This window comes from Alexandromys fortis, unplaced genomic scaffold (genome assembly GCF_014885135.2).
Source record: "Alexandromys fortis isolate MF-2015 unplaced genomic scaffold, M_Fortis_MF-2015_v1.1 scaffold_24, whole genome shotgun sequence".
Taxonomy (NCBI): Eukaryota; Metazoa; Chordata; class Mammalia; order Rodentia; family Cricetidae; genus Alexandromys; species Alexandromys fortis.
In genome coordinates this window covers 9,191,982-9,206,018 of record NW_026067906.1, presented here as the reverse complement: position 1 = coordinate 9,206,018, position 14,037 = coordinate 9,191,982, and the positions used below count along the sequence as shown (strand labels likewise).

The following is a 14,037-nucleotide window of genomic DNA, read 5'->3' as shown; positions in this document are numbered from 1 at the left end:
ACAAGGTACTAATATATAGAATATAGAATGTGGATGTTGTCAGCAGTCGTTTTCTGCACACTTTGGGAAGATGTCATTAAAAGTTAAATTTACACCACAAAATTGGGCTTGTATACCTTGCTAATTGGTTTGACAGCTTACAGAGTACCATCGGGAGAGAATGCTATTCAGTAACTACATTTGGTCTTAGCCTTCCCGGAAGGAGCTCTCTCCACTCACTGCGATTCTGTAAATATTTCATGAACCAACATAGAGTAATATGCTAATGCCAGGCTCCTACCCAGTGAGCAGGTGCATGCAGTGTGTCTCGTCTCAGATACACCTGTTCTGTGGGGTCAGGCCTGCCGTTCTGAGCTCGCTCTCCCTTTCTTCCCCCTATTAGTTCCTCCTGAACCAAAAATGGTGAGTGAGAGCCATCATGAGCGCCTGGCCGCCCCGCCAGTCACCACTGCTGCGACTGTTGTCCCACACAACGCCACCGAGCCAGCCAGTCCTGGGGAAGGAAAGGAAGATGCCTTTTCGAAGCTGAAGGAGAAGTTTATGAATGAGCTGCATAAAATTCCACGTGAGTATCCTATTTTCACTTGGCTACGTAGAAAATACTGAATTGATCATTAGAATCATTGGAAAACCAGCAGAACTCAATGTCCTTTTCCTCATGGTAGAAACATATGTCGTCCTCCAATGACAAATGACGTGGTTTTGGAAATGAAATAAGATTTCTTTTCTTTAACTGTGTCTTATAAATAATAGCATAGTTTATAACAAAATTTTATATGTGTATTTAGTGTAGGTGGGTCCTTCAATTTCTGCTTCCCTGAGAATAGTACATTAATGCCTGTATGTTGTATCATATGTAGTTCAGATTTGTGTCAAAGGAATTGTTAGATAGGAAAGATTACATTACCTGATACTTTCCCACTATTACAAGTTTGATTTTTTTTCCTTGGTTAATGTCTTTTAAAATTTGTTTTTCCCTCATTAATTTGTCAGTATTTCAAAAGCTTTCACTCACTTTTTAGTTTATATTTGTCAATTAGAAACACAAAGCCTATAGCTAAACTAATTGAGCGAACCTCATACAAATCTAATCAGTAGCATTTGGTTTTCCAAATTTTATTTGAATGACAGATATGTTTACTGTGTATAATACAGTATTTTGTGCTGTAAATACTATTAATTGACTAAATCTTACTAAGTAGCATATGTATCACCTCACATAGAACCATTTTTACAGACAGTATCCAACACTCATTGTCTTAACATAATTCAAGATTCCTACAGCCCATGCTGTGCAATAAATCTCTTGAACTTGTTTTCCCATCTAAAAGTTTGCATCCTTTGACCATCTCGCTGGCTTGTCCTTCAATCCTCCTGCCCCAGGTTCTTTGCCCTCCACATGTGCTCTGTGGCACATATGAGCATGCACACGTGGACTCGTACACGCATGCGCGCGCGCGCGCACACACACACACACACACACACACACACAATGCTCACACGCAAGTAATAATAATAAAATAAAAAACTAAGGTTAATGTGGAGTATTTTCTTTCTTAGTATTGTACACGGGATTGTCTTCCTGGTTTATTGAGCGCGATCCTAATTAGTCTTAATAATAAAAACCCTGAGTCAAATATCAGGTAAAAGTTGAAAGATCAGAGAAGCAGAGAAACAGCCACAGTCACCTCTTACCTCTCCAACTCCTCAGGTCAAAGGAGCCTAGCTTCTGTTTCTGCCATGCCTTCTCACTTCCTCTCCCTGCCCAGCCATATCACTTCCTGTCTGCACGGTCTTCCAGATCTCTAGTGCCTAGCTCCACCCTCTGATGTCCAGGCAAGCTTTATTTGTCAGAACACAAACAAAATATCACAAAAGCTTATCTTTGAGATAGATAGTGCATATAAACAATGCTGATCTTTGTACATTAATACGTTCATTTAACTTTACTGAATCTATTTATTTCTTCTAAAAGTTTGGTAATGGAATTTTTAGGTCTCTTTCATGTGCAGACAAGGAAGGTCTTTTTTTCTGCCCACTTTGGGTGTCTTTTGTTTGTTTTTCTTGCCTTATTATTCTGGTTAAGACCTTCCAAACTAAGTTGGTTTCTGCATTTTAGAGAAGATATTCTCAAGTATTAACTCTGGGGCCATCATGTGTGCCCTTTTTCATATTGAAATATAATTCTTCTCTACCGAATTGGTTGGCCATCTTGAAAGACTGTTTGGTTATTTTTTAATTATTTTTTCTTTTGAAATGATCATATTGTTCTACCCTTTAGCCTATTGACGTGATCAATTGTATTTATTCATTTACAAAGAATGAACTGCCCTTCCTTCCCTGAAATTAATCACAAACCATCATGGCGTTTAGTCTTTTTTACATGCCATTGAACTGGGTTGTTCAGAAAAAGCCCTGAACAGAATTCCTGTGACCAGGAGTATTGATTGGCATATAGTAGTTTGCTGTGTTTTTTTTTTGGGGGGGGAGGTGTTTTTATTTCAGGAGATTGTGTTTGTTTGGTTTGGTTTTCTTTTTCTTTCTTTCTCTCTTTCTTCCTTCCTTTCTTTATTTCTTTTTTGTAAATTCTTTGACTTTCAGACCAGTGATGCTGGCCTCTTAAAATTGGTTCTAAAGTATTCGTAACAGGAACAGCAGAAGCTGAATCTGTGTAGCAAAAGATACAGTTATTGGGACCTGATGCACCCAATGAAGTAAAATTTGTCTGTTAAGAAGAGAAGATAAACAAACCATTAGAATATTTTAGATGGACGATATCATTTATAAACATGTATCTATAATAACTTCTCATGCCTCAAAGATTAGAAATTTGTTGATTTGCCCACACAATTCACAAATTCAACTTCCTCTGAAGCATGCTCTAAAAGGGCTGTTGGTGATGACTGCTCTCAGCAGGAAGCTCCAGAAGGGAAGAGCTGGAGATGGAGAGATGGTCCAGTAGCCCAAGCCATCTTAGTTCCCTTTATGCTCTACTGCCCAGCTAATGGACTGATACAAAATTGGAAGTGCTTTTTATATAACTTTAATGTTAGAAATTCAAGATATACAACATATGCATGCATTAGAGATACAAACTCCAGCTTGAAGAACATTTTACCCACATAGTTGCCTTAAGAGAAATGCGTTATAAAATGATGGAAGAAACAGTGAGCCACATCTCCTGCCTTGTGCTCAACCGTCTCCTGTAGACGAGTAAATAGTATGAGACACACAGCCAGCCTGATAACCATCAATCTTAAATGTGCTCCTGGTCAGCATCAAGACTCATTTCCTCATCTGGCATGTCCATACAATTTCATCTTCCTATGAAGGATTAATCCCACCACAGTATTTACAACCGTAACCACCTTTAACTCACCCATAGTTGCCATTGTTCTCCCTAACTCTTGCTCTTTTTCTCACTATATTATTTAGTACCATCTACAATAACAAGTATTTCTTCAAAATAATAAAAGTTCTATGAGGGAAGTAAGTCACATATGTTTTATGAGTAGTTATATCATTCATCGTGACGAACATAGAAGGCTCTCCACATGTATTCAATGAATGAATGAATGTCAAGTCAACTTTTACACCACACATCCCCTCTTAGTCTATGAAGCCTCAAGATGCTAGTGAATTAAAACACAGATTTTACATCACAAGTGTTAAAACTTCATTTCAATTATAACCAATGCCATTCATATTTTTTAATTTATTTATTTATTAAAGATTTCTGTCTCTTCCCCGCCGCCGCCTCCCATTTCCCTCCCCCTCCCCCAATCAAGTCCCCCTCCTTCGTCAGCCCAAAAAGCAATCAACGCAAAGTAGTTCCATCTTTATGGTGTCCCACAAGTCTTTCTCGCAGAGATTCAGTTATTAAATCTTTTCTTCTCTGTTCATCAGTAGGAAAATAATCAACCAGAAATAATTGCATATGAAATCTCTTGCTTGGAGAATCCCTTGTTAAGGACCTGTGCAAAGTATTATATTCATAGTGTTTTCCTTGGTGTTATAAGATGAAACAAGTAAATATCTAAAATATTTTAAAAGTAAATAGGTTTTAGAAAATGGCATTTTGATACAGTCATGCAGTGCTATCTAAAAAATATCTAGCAGTAAACATTCTCCATTTTCATTTTAATTCATCAAAGTTTTTACTGCCTGTGTAATTGAAATTTGTAATGGGATTTTCTTCAGATAGGAAACAACAATGAACAAAATAAAATAAGTCCCTAAACTCAAATTCCTTTGGGGCCTATGCTATATAAAGGTTACACTCTTGACTTGACATAACACAGTAAGATGCTAATGACAGGTAACAAATTAGAATATTAATCGATTTTGGTCTCTGAGCTAAAGCTTGGCTATCTGGCACATGTGGGTTTTGCAAAATTGATAGCAACCAGCTTTAGTCTGTCACTTGAAATTCCCACTTGGAATCAGAGAGGTGTCAAAATGGCAAGGAGGATGCATGTCATTAGTTAGGTAATCTACGCATATTCAAACCAAATTGCCTGATGGTATCATCCACAACACTGTGGGGCTTACATTTAAAAAGAAAAGAGAGAAAGAGAGAGAGAAGAAAAGGAAGTTGTAAATGCTCTGAGCACTTTTATCTTTCAATTCATTCTGCACACCGTTATCTAAATGAAGCAGACAAGGATTTTCAAAATGCTTCTTTATTTTGCAACTTTGATTTTGATGCGGCTAAGGCCACCGTTGCTTTGTAAAGCATGAACGCATGTCATCCAAATAGCTACAATTAAGGTTTTGATATTCATGAGCTCCTTGAAGTAGAATGCACCTTTCCTCAGCATAAGAACCAAATGCTCACCCTCAGTCCAGAAAAAGAGTAAGGGTAGCTGCGTTATTGATGCAGAAACGTTTGGTGATAAGCACTTTAATACAGGAATAAACACAATTTATGGGCATAGGCTGCCCAAATCTAAGTCCTGTATCTACAGCACAGTGTGACCTTGGGCATATTAATTAATCTTTTTTATTCAGCCATTCCCTCCTGCTACAAAGATAGGATCTTAAATAGTCTTCTTGTCTCTAGGCTGGTGTGCAGAAGCATTGGCTGTACCAAATGTGGCAGGGTGTCTAGCCCAGAGAACGCACACTTTAAATGTTAGCTATTATTAAAGTCACACGGTCATTTTAACAAGCTTCTAGTGCTATTTTAGAAAAGCCCTCTCTTCAGGTCAGTCACCCAGACTGAGAAAATTCCAGAAACTTTGCTGCTGAATATATGTGCATTGTAGTTTTTAAGCCCTTTTCTGTGGTCCCTGTTCCAGGGAAGACAGTGGAGGCTTTTCCTCCACCCCTCATCTTCTCCAACCTTCCTTTTACTTTTTGACTGACTTTACCTTTTCTCATTCTCTTTAGCCTGCTGTGTGCTTGTAAGGAACATCAGAGAGTGCTCAGCTAAGTTACATATGGCGTAGGTGCTAAAAAGGAATCCAATGTGCTTGCTCCATGCTCTAAAAAGTTCTTCCTTGTTCAAACTACTTTTCTATCTTCTTCCTTTACATTTCCACCGGAGTTAAAAACATTAAAGTTAACAGTTAAGGACCCTGTTTTATAGTCCGGCCTTTAACAATCCAGTGGCTCTGCTCTGATTTCCATCTTTGTGCATTGTTAAATCTGTCTTCTTCAAACTCACCGGCTATGTCTGGATATGCTGAGAATTATTGTTGAATTTCATGCAGTGAGCTATTTTTGCACATGACCACTGTTGCCTTGCTTCTGGCTCTACCCTCCTTGGCTCATCTTCCTTCTCCCAGCTCCTTATTCTCCTCTGTAGGCTGATCCACATTTTTTCATTATCACTCCCATGTTAAAATGAGGTGCAGTTTTCTAGTATGCCACCTTGAACCCACCTCCATTCTTATACTACATACTTGCCGAGGGAAGTCTATGTAAGAACTCTTACTGCGATCCTGGCCACAGCGGACTTTCGCCAGCAGTTCGCCCTTGAACACTTCTCCTGAAGTATCTCTCAAACCCAGTCAGTGCTTCCCTCGTGATCTTATCTTTTCCTGGGCTTCCACTGGCCCTGATAAATCAGTTTATCATTCAAGACCCAACTAATTTGTCACTATCACGATGAGTAATTCCTTTTTTCCAAAGGCAGGACTGGATGAGATCACCTCTTCTCAAAGCTCTCACCTGTCATGGCTATCCACAGGGGCTTCCTGCTTGCTTTGCTAGTGACAGGTTAATTCCCCAGGCCCAGGTACAATCACTGTCACATCTTTGTTTGTCCTGTACCTTAGAGAAGGGCCCGACAACAAGGTGTAGTATAATTGGGATCTGCATTGAGGCTATGATTGAGAAAAATCTTTTTCTCAAAAAGGAGGTGGCATTGAGCTGTTCAATACTAAACCAATGTATGCTAAAGGCAAGCTATGTAGATGTCATATAGTTCAAAACTTAACATCATACTGAGTGATATGGTCCCTAGCCTATGTTTGCAAAACCTGAACCCTGAAAGTAAGTTTCAACCCTTTTTAAGACAAGGGTCCTTTTCAAATGCAATCATACATGGCCCCTGAAAAGTAAAATATGTATAAAGGAAGTTTCAGCTACTATTATAGTTCAAAATGTCTTCCTCATTCATCCATGATATTATATCAGCAGCTCCAAAGACAGCTAGCTAAATGGAACACTTTTCGGAAGGGGTGACCTTACAACTTAGTAGGTAGATGCTCAGTAACGGAGCAGGTAGTGATGACGCAACAGGAGGAATAGAAGCAGGTGCATATCAGTAAAGTGTAGTTGGGTAACTTTGTTTGCCCCCACGTGGCTGCAAAATGAAGACAGCGGCATTGCCCTTTGTCAGTGTCCTGAACAATAATGTTAACGTCAAACAGTTGACTGCAAAACACAAAATGAAGAGACCCTTTCGGAGCACAGTGATCTGCGGCATGCGAACAACAAGAATTGCTTTACTGATCAAGTTTACTTAGCATGCCTGCGTGTGCAGGGCATATGTGCATCTCCAGTGAGCCTCATGAAAACAATGGCTATTCGCACTGTACAAAGAGGAAATCTGACGCCTTGTCGGAGAGGTTATTAAGGTAGAGAGTGCAGATGTGGAGGTATTATCAGAAGGCATTTCCAGTTTTGTGATTCTGCCTTGTAAGTATGTCATAAAGACTCCACATCCCCTCCACCCTCACTTACCACGAGAAAAGACTGGAAACTCTTGATAAACTATGCACCTGCTCAAAGACAGTCTTAATTTTGATTTATACTATAAATGATTGAATACCTGGAATGTCATTTTAATTTAATTCCTTTTTTTCCCCATATCACTCAGCTTGATAAGTGAGTAGTTATTTACGTCAATCCCCCATTTGTTTAATGGTCTCCCTTGACTCAGACACACCGCCGGGCTACTCACCTGGCTTTTCCTTTTTAGAGCAACACATTCTGTAAATGAACCAGCTACATGAGTCAGCTTTGCTAACCTCTGTGGAGTCAGTTCTTCTGAAACTTCAGAGAGGCATGGCTAAAACGTTAAGTGAAATTATTATTAACTTCTACTAAATAGAAAAATCTGCGAGAAAAAGGCTCGACTCTGATGAGTGTTGTTGTCCAAGTAAGGACCCTTGGCAATGTCAGCTTCATTGGGACAATTGTGAAGGAATCTATTGGAAACAGCGATGCTTAGAGATACAGGTTACAGTTCATTCACAAGCACAAGGTGGGCTCCTGCACTTTCTTTCAATAAAAATATCCTTCATTTTAGTTTAACTTATTCCATCATCTTTTAATGTGCATATTTATGTATTTATGCGTGTATATATGTATGCATATGTGTATGTGTGTATATGTGTTTATGTATGCATGTGTATGTGTGTATTTGTATATGTATGTGTATGTATATGTATATGCTTGTGTACATCTATGTATGCGTATTCTCTCCCTCACCGCCTTTCTCACATCTTCCTTCCGACCTTTTTCTCTCCATCCCCCTTCAAGTGTGGGTGTACAGTTACCCCCACCCCCGCTTAAAATTTTAATTCTAAAATAGAAAGCCTGATTCACTGTATAAGCAACCATTCCTAATACAGTTTGCACTGCCCCCTACAGGATATAAAGAATATTTGTTGGGCTATTTTTAGTGTGCTAACTCTTGGGCATGGGGAGAGGACCTGGCATTCAAAGGATGTGTGGAATCAAGAACCTATTCATCCCCCAATACTTGGCACAATCTGCACCCCACACAAATTTCAAAATCCCCATAGGACATACATACATACAGAAACTGATTATAGCCATATGACCTAGAAGTAATTACATTTGTGTGTGTATGCACATGGTTTTGCAAGTCTATAGAATATATAAAACAGTTTAGCTAAAATCTAGTCTTTGATTTTTCTTTCTGATTAAAAATATTCTTTTGATTGTCTTCTCTAAAGCCCAGAGAGTTGCGGGTATCTGATTGTTTCATTGTGTTTTTTCCAGTGTAGTTACCCAAATATTTATTTATATTATTTTTTGTAAATTATTTAAGATTGTTCATTGTAAATCCTGGTCTTATTTCTCCTCTGCAATTAACACATCTTACTGATTTTTCAAATTATGAATGTAAGTATTTTATATTATCTGTCCACCTTGTGAGACAGAAAACTATTTTAAAATATTTGTCACAAACTGTAGTATTGAAGATAATACTGAATTTTTAGCAAGTGTGCAGTATAATTTAGCAATATTCTGGGGTCAGGGTAGCAACTTAAAGCTAACTACATGCTACTGGGATTGCATTTCAAGAAGGATGTTTATATGTCCTTGTGGTTTCCTTCAGGAATCTTATTAAGCAGAAAAATCCCCCCAAGCAATTCACTCCTTTGAAATGAACAAGTGTTAAGGGATTCCCCAAACTTCCAAAGCTCAGGGATATGAAGTAAATGTAAGCACATAAAGCCACCGAGTGAATTAAGACCTCAGCTAAGTTCCAAGAGCTTCTCTAGCTATGTTTTGTTGGCATCTCAAGGATATTAAGTCAGCCCATAGAAGGAATAGAAGGGCTGTGAATAACACCATGGCCTGATGCTTAACACAGCTCAAGAATTACCTTGATGGAATACTTCACAAGTAGAGAGAGAATGAGTTTTTAAAATATCTCTAAAAGTCAATTTCTTACCACCTAGCAGTTACAGTATGAAACATAGGCCTTGTGGCTAAGTAACACCTGGCTGCAGAAGAAAATCCATAAGGAAAGCAGCAGATGTAGAAACCCGGGACCTGACTGTTACACTCACACTATATAAGACCTTTTACTATATAAGACCTTTTACTATATGACTGACTGTCAGGTTCTGAGCAGTTTCTGCTGCTCTCAATAAAGAATTCAGAGCAGAAACCCCGGAAAAATTACGTGGTGGACAATTACATTCCAGCACTTGGCTGCATTTTTCTTTGTTTTGGTTTTCACTTAAGAGGATATTAAAATAAAGAGATTGAAACTCGGTATCTTGTGAGTCCACATGCCACCCCGTCTGTCTTTTGAATGAGCTTAGATACTTTGAAGTAAAGAATAAGAAGATATTGGGCCGCTTAAAGATTTCCTCATCATGCAATACTTTAACTGAAACTGCTGCCCCGGAGAAATTCTGGAACGATTTGGACTCTCCTACTTTTTATCTTATCATTAAACTCTTTGATTTTTTTATTTTTATTAAAGCAGCCCTTTTAACACACACACACACATACACAAAGAATAGAAATAACATAGGTGACAAATACTAGAAGCATATGTGGCTGATAAATATGCTATTACCTGGATATATATATATTATCTGGAATATATATAAATCTGGTTACTATGATTGACAGAGTTATATGGTTCAATTTCTGAAAAATAAAATTTTCTTATTTTATATTTTAAAGGACTTAGTCTGGTTCTTTCAAATACAGGAACTATCATAGTGAATTAGAATCATTTCTGCTATCATTTTGTAACTGTATTTCCCAAGGTCTTTGATACACTTCAGTGGCTTAGGAGTTGTTTGAAGTGCCAGTCATCTCTCAGAACCTGGTCCAACCTGGGGAAGCAGACAGGTCAGGATGGGTGTGGTTTGCTCTCAGGCCACATTGTGAAGTGAGGTGGTTTATAGCCTCAGGATTCAAAACCTTCTCTCTGTCCTTACTAGTGTATGACCTTGGGCATATACTTAAATTTGCATGTAATATAAGAAGAGTTTTACTATTTCTATCCCAGAACTCACTTTGTAGAGTAAGCTGGCCTTGAACTCATAGACTTCCCCCCTGCCTTGATCTTTCATGTGTGGGAATTAAAGGCCTGCACCACCACGCCCAGCTTAAGTAAACCATTTTAATGTGTTCTGGGCTTCCAGACTCTCTTCACTCCATTTTCAGAAGAACTTCTACTCAAAAGCATTGTATCATAGCTAGACACCTACAGCTTGGCGGACGGGAATAGATGAGGCTTCCACATCTGCTTCAAGCTCACCTCCTGTTAGTGACTCAAACATCTGCTCCAAGTTAATCTCCTGCTAGCCACTCACACATCTGGTCCAAGCTTACCTCCTGCTAGCCACTCACACATCTGGTCCAACCTTACCTCCTGCTAGCCACTCACATACCTGCTCCAAGCTCACTACCTTCTAGCCACTCACACATCTGGTCCAAGCTCATCTCCTGATAGCTACTCTCACATCTGGTCCAAGCTCATCTCCTGATAGCCACTCACACATCTGGTCCAACCTTACCTCCTGATAGCTACTCTCACATCTGGTCCAAGCTCATCTCCTGATAGCCACTCACACATCTGGTCCAAGCTCATCTCCTGATAGCTACTCACACATCTGGTCCAAGCTCGTCTCCTGATAGCCACTCACACATCTGGTCCAACCTTACCTCCTGATAGCTACTCACACATCTGGTCCAAGCTCATCTCCTGATAGCCACTCACACATCTGGTCCAACCTCACCTCCTGATAGCCACTTACACATCTGGTCCAAGGTCATCTCCAGCTAGTCACTCACAGCGTGCTCCAGCAGGAGAGACTCTCCTTGAGTTTTGCTTTATCATCCACGGTGTTTCATGTGCTCTTCACATACACAGTTTCCTCTGCCTGAAATCCTGCTTGCCTCTGGCTCCTCCCACCCTTCTGAGAGCTATACTGTTTCAAGCAGTTCTTATCCCCTGATCCTAAACCTTCTAATCTTCTAGTAATCACCAACTCTTACTCTGTAATGAGTATATACTTGGAGTTTTTATACCTAACTCTTTATCTCTATGATGACTGCAAGCTGTGTGGTTGGAGATATTCTCTTTTTATTCATTTCTCCAGTCCCAGCAAAACTAAAAAATAGTAGTAAGAATAATCCTAGCTAATAGTAGGTAGGATTATTAGTCACCTCAAGCTCAGAGGGACCTATTAATTGTATTGAGTCATCAAGAAAATGCCTTTAAAGAAACCTAAGGAAAAGGCTTTGAGGGACACTGTAAGGAAGGTAAGTCACCATTATGTTGAAATGAATGAGGGACAGCCTTCCAGAACCTTTGACTTTGCACTTGCCTGTCTTGACTTTTGTTTCTCTCCTTTTTATTTTTGCTGTCTCTGTTCTTGACCTTACCTTGGTACTATCACCCTCTGTTCTGTTTTCCTTCCTACTTGTCTGTGCTACCTAAATGTCTCCCTTGTTTGTTTCGTTCTTCTGAGCCTGTGGCAGTCAGTCTGACGTAGGTGATAAGCAGGCAGCCTCTAAATTGGCCCTCTGGGTCCATCGTCTTCCCACGCATCCTTTTATTAAAGTAGAGATCTGGGATGCACTACTGAGTTCATCTCTTAGTGTATAAAACGTATATTAAAAAGTGCTACATTAGAATGCCCAGGAAGGTAGATAAGCTCATTTTGTATACCAGCTGCCATATAACACCACACTATGCCCTATGCTTTCATAGACAGAATTCAGGGGACAGCTCAAATGTTGCAGGGGCCTTTCCTGCAGAAGGCGTGCTGGTAAGGTTTGCCTTAGTGAGTAGCTGTTTACGGTGACCTTGTTCGGATTTCTTGGTCTCCTCCACCAGACACACGAAGCACAGCTCCTGAGGATGTGTGCTACCGTCATTGCTGATACTTCCCCAGCAGTGGGTTTTTTTTTTTTTCATTTAAAATGGTGGTTCAGCCTGGCCTTGCCTGCCATCTCCTGCCCACACTGATTGGAACTTTTCCACATCACCTCACCTTTCAGGGCTCTTGTCATCCCCTCGCTTTCCTTCCTGCTAACACAGTGTTAATGTGATTCAGCTGGCTGCCTTCCAGGTCCTCATCCATTGTGAATCTCTTTTGCTAGTTTGCATTAAGTAGTCTGCAGCTATAACGCTGGTGCTTCTGATGGAGAGCCAAATACCTCCAGAAGGGTTGGACTTTAATAATCATTCTAAAAGCTGAGAACCCACACCGCCTGATTTCATCAATGATTCCCCTGCAGAAAGCACAGGGGCCATTCCTACAGTCCATTCTATTGCTTGTTGCTAGGGTTTACACTGCTTGCTCCATAAAAAATTAATAACCTGGCCAAGCATGATGGTGCGCACCTTCGGTCCCAGCCTTCACAAGGCAGAGGCAGAAAGAGCTTGCATTTTAAGGCCAGCCTGGTCTGCATAGTGTGTGCCAGGCTGGCCAGGCCTATACAGTAAGAAAGTTGTTATTAACAACTTTATAATAAACAACTAATATTGTTGACATGTTTGTATCTCCACTGATAATCTGTGGAAGTTTTGGTTCTCTATAGGATTGCCAACAGTAGAGTGGTTGCTCTTCTTGGTTTAGTCATTCTAGTCATTGTATAAGATATAGCATTGTGATTTTAATATGCTCTCTCCTGGTAACTCCAAATGGAATGTGACCTAAATGTAAACGGGAAAACATTGAGAAGAAACAATAGGAACTTTCATGACATTGATGGATGGGAACATCCTCTTCAAAGGGTACCAAAAGCATTGACTATCAATGTAACTTGATAAATAAGGTTTTGTCAAAAGTAAAAAAATTGGGCTTTTAAAAATGCAACAAATACAATATGAGGAAAAGACATAGACTTGGCCAGAATATCCAAACTACACAGATGTTACAAGGATACTTCCAGAATTTATTAAAATAAACTTCTACAACTCAGTAGAAAATTGAGGAATATATTTGAATAGACAATAAATCGAAGTATGAAAAGATATGTGAAAATACAGAAAAAAAAACAACAAAGTACTCAAGTTCTCTCTTAGGGCCATTCATCTCTGTGTCCCATCTATAGCTAGAATTCAGAGTGTGAGAAACTCGTTTTCTTAATAACACAGACACTTACGCTCTACTCCAAAGCTAGGAGGCATAACATCCTGTTATTCTCTCTTCTTTACATCCACGCTCTCCAGCCAGTTAGCAAGTGACATTGCCCCATTCTCTGCCCCCTCTCTTTCCTGTGCTCCCCGGCTACTCTGCTCTGATCTGGGACCTCATATATATTATACAAGATCTCCCTGAAGCCATTTCCCATACATCAGTGGACAGTCCGCTGAACATACGTTGTCCATAGGATCCGTCTTGCTGAGCTCAAGGTGTGCAAGTTCCTCATTCAGGAACATCTGAATTTTCAACTCCTTTACTTGGCATGCCTCTCTACATCCTGGTGCGGTCCTCCTTTCCACATTATTGCGGTAACAATACTATGGATACATGCTTCGAATACTAGACGTATGCTTCTAATTCCCACTCATTGCCTTAGCCAATGTTTGGCTCACTTCAGAAATGCCATTACTCCATCTCTACATGGCCATATGCCTGCATAGTAAAAGAACCAGACCAGGTCTTGTATATGTGCTCTTCTTACTAGCAAGATTACGCATTAGCACACTTGTCTCTGCTAAAAAGCAGTGTCAGGCTATCTTGCTCACTAGACTTCATAAGAACAATATGACCAATTATTCCATACTTTATATTACATGCTTCATGCTTAACAATAGTAGGACACCAGTGTGTGTGTGTGTGTGTGTGTGTGTGC

At 39.7% G+C, this 14,037-nt stretch overlaps 1 protein-coding gene across 1 annotated transcript in view; it reads left to right on the top strand.

The window, feature by feature from the left end:
* The window catches only part of Syt1 (synaptotagmin 1), a 497,193-nt gene that overhangs the window by 303,181 nt on the left and 179,975 nt on the right, over window positions 1-14,037 (top strand). The window contains exon 4 of the mRNA XM_050135605.1: window positions 383-565. Within this exon, the coding sequence (XP_049991562.1) occupies window positions 400-565 (166 nt within the window). The 5' untranslated portion in view covers window positions 383-399. The remainder of the gene's footprint in view (window positions 1-382; window positions 566-14,037) is intronic.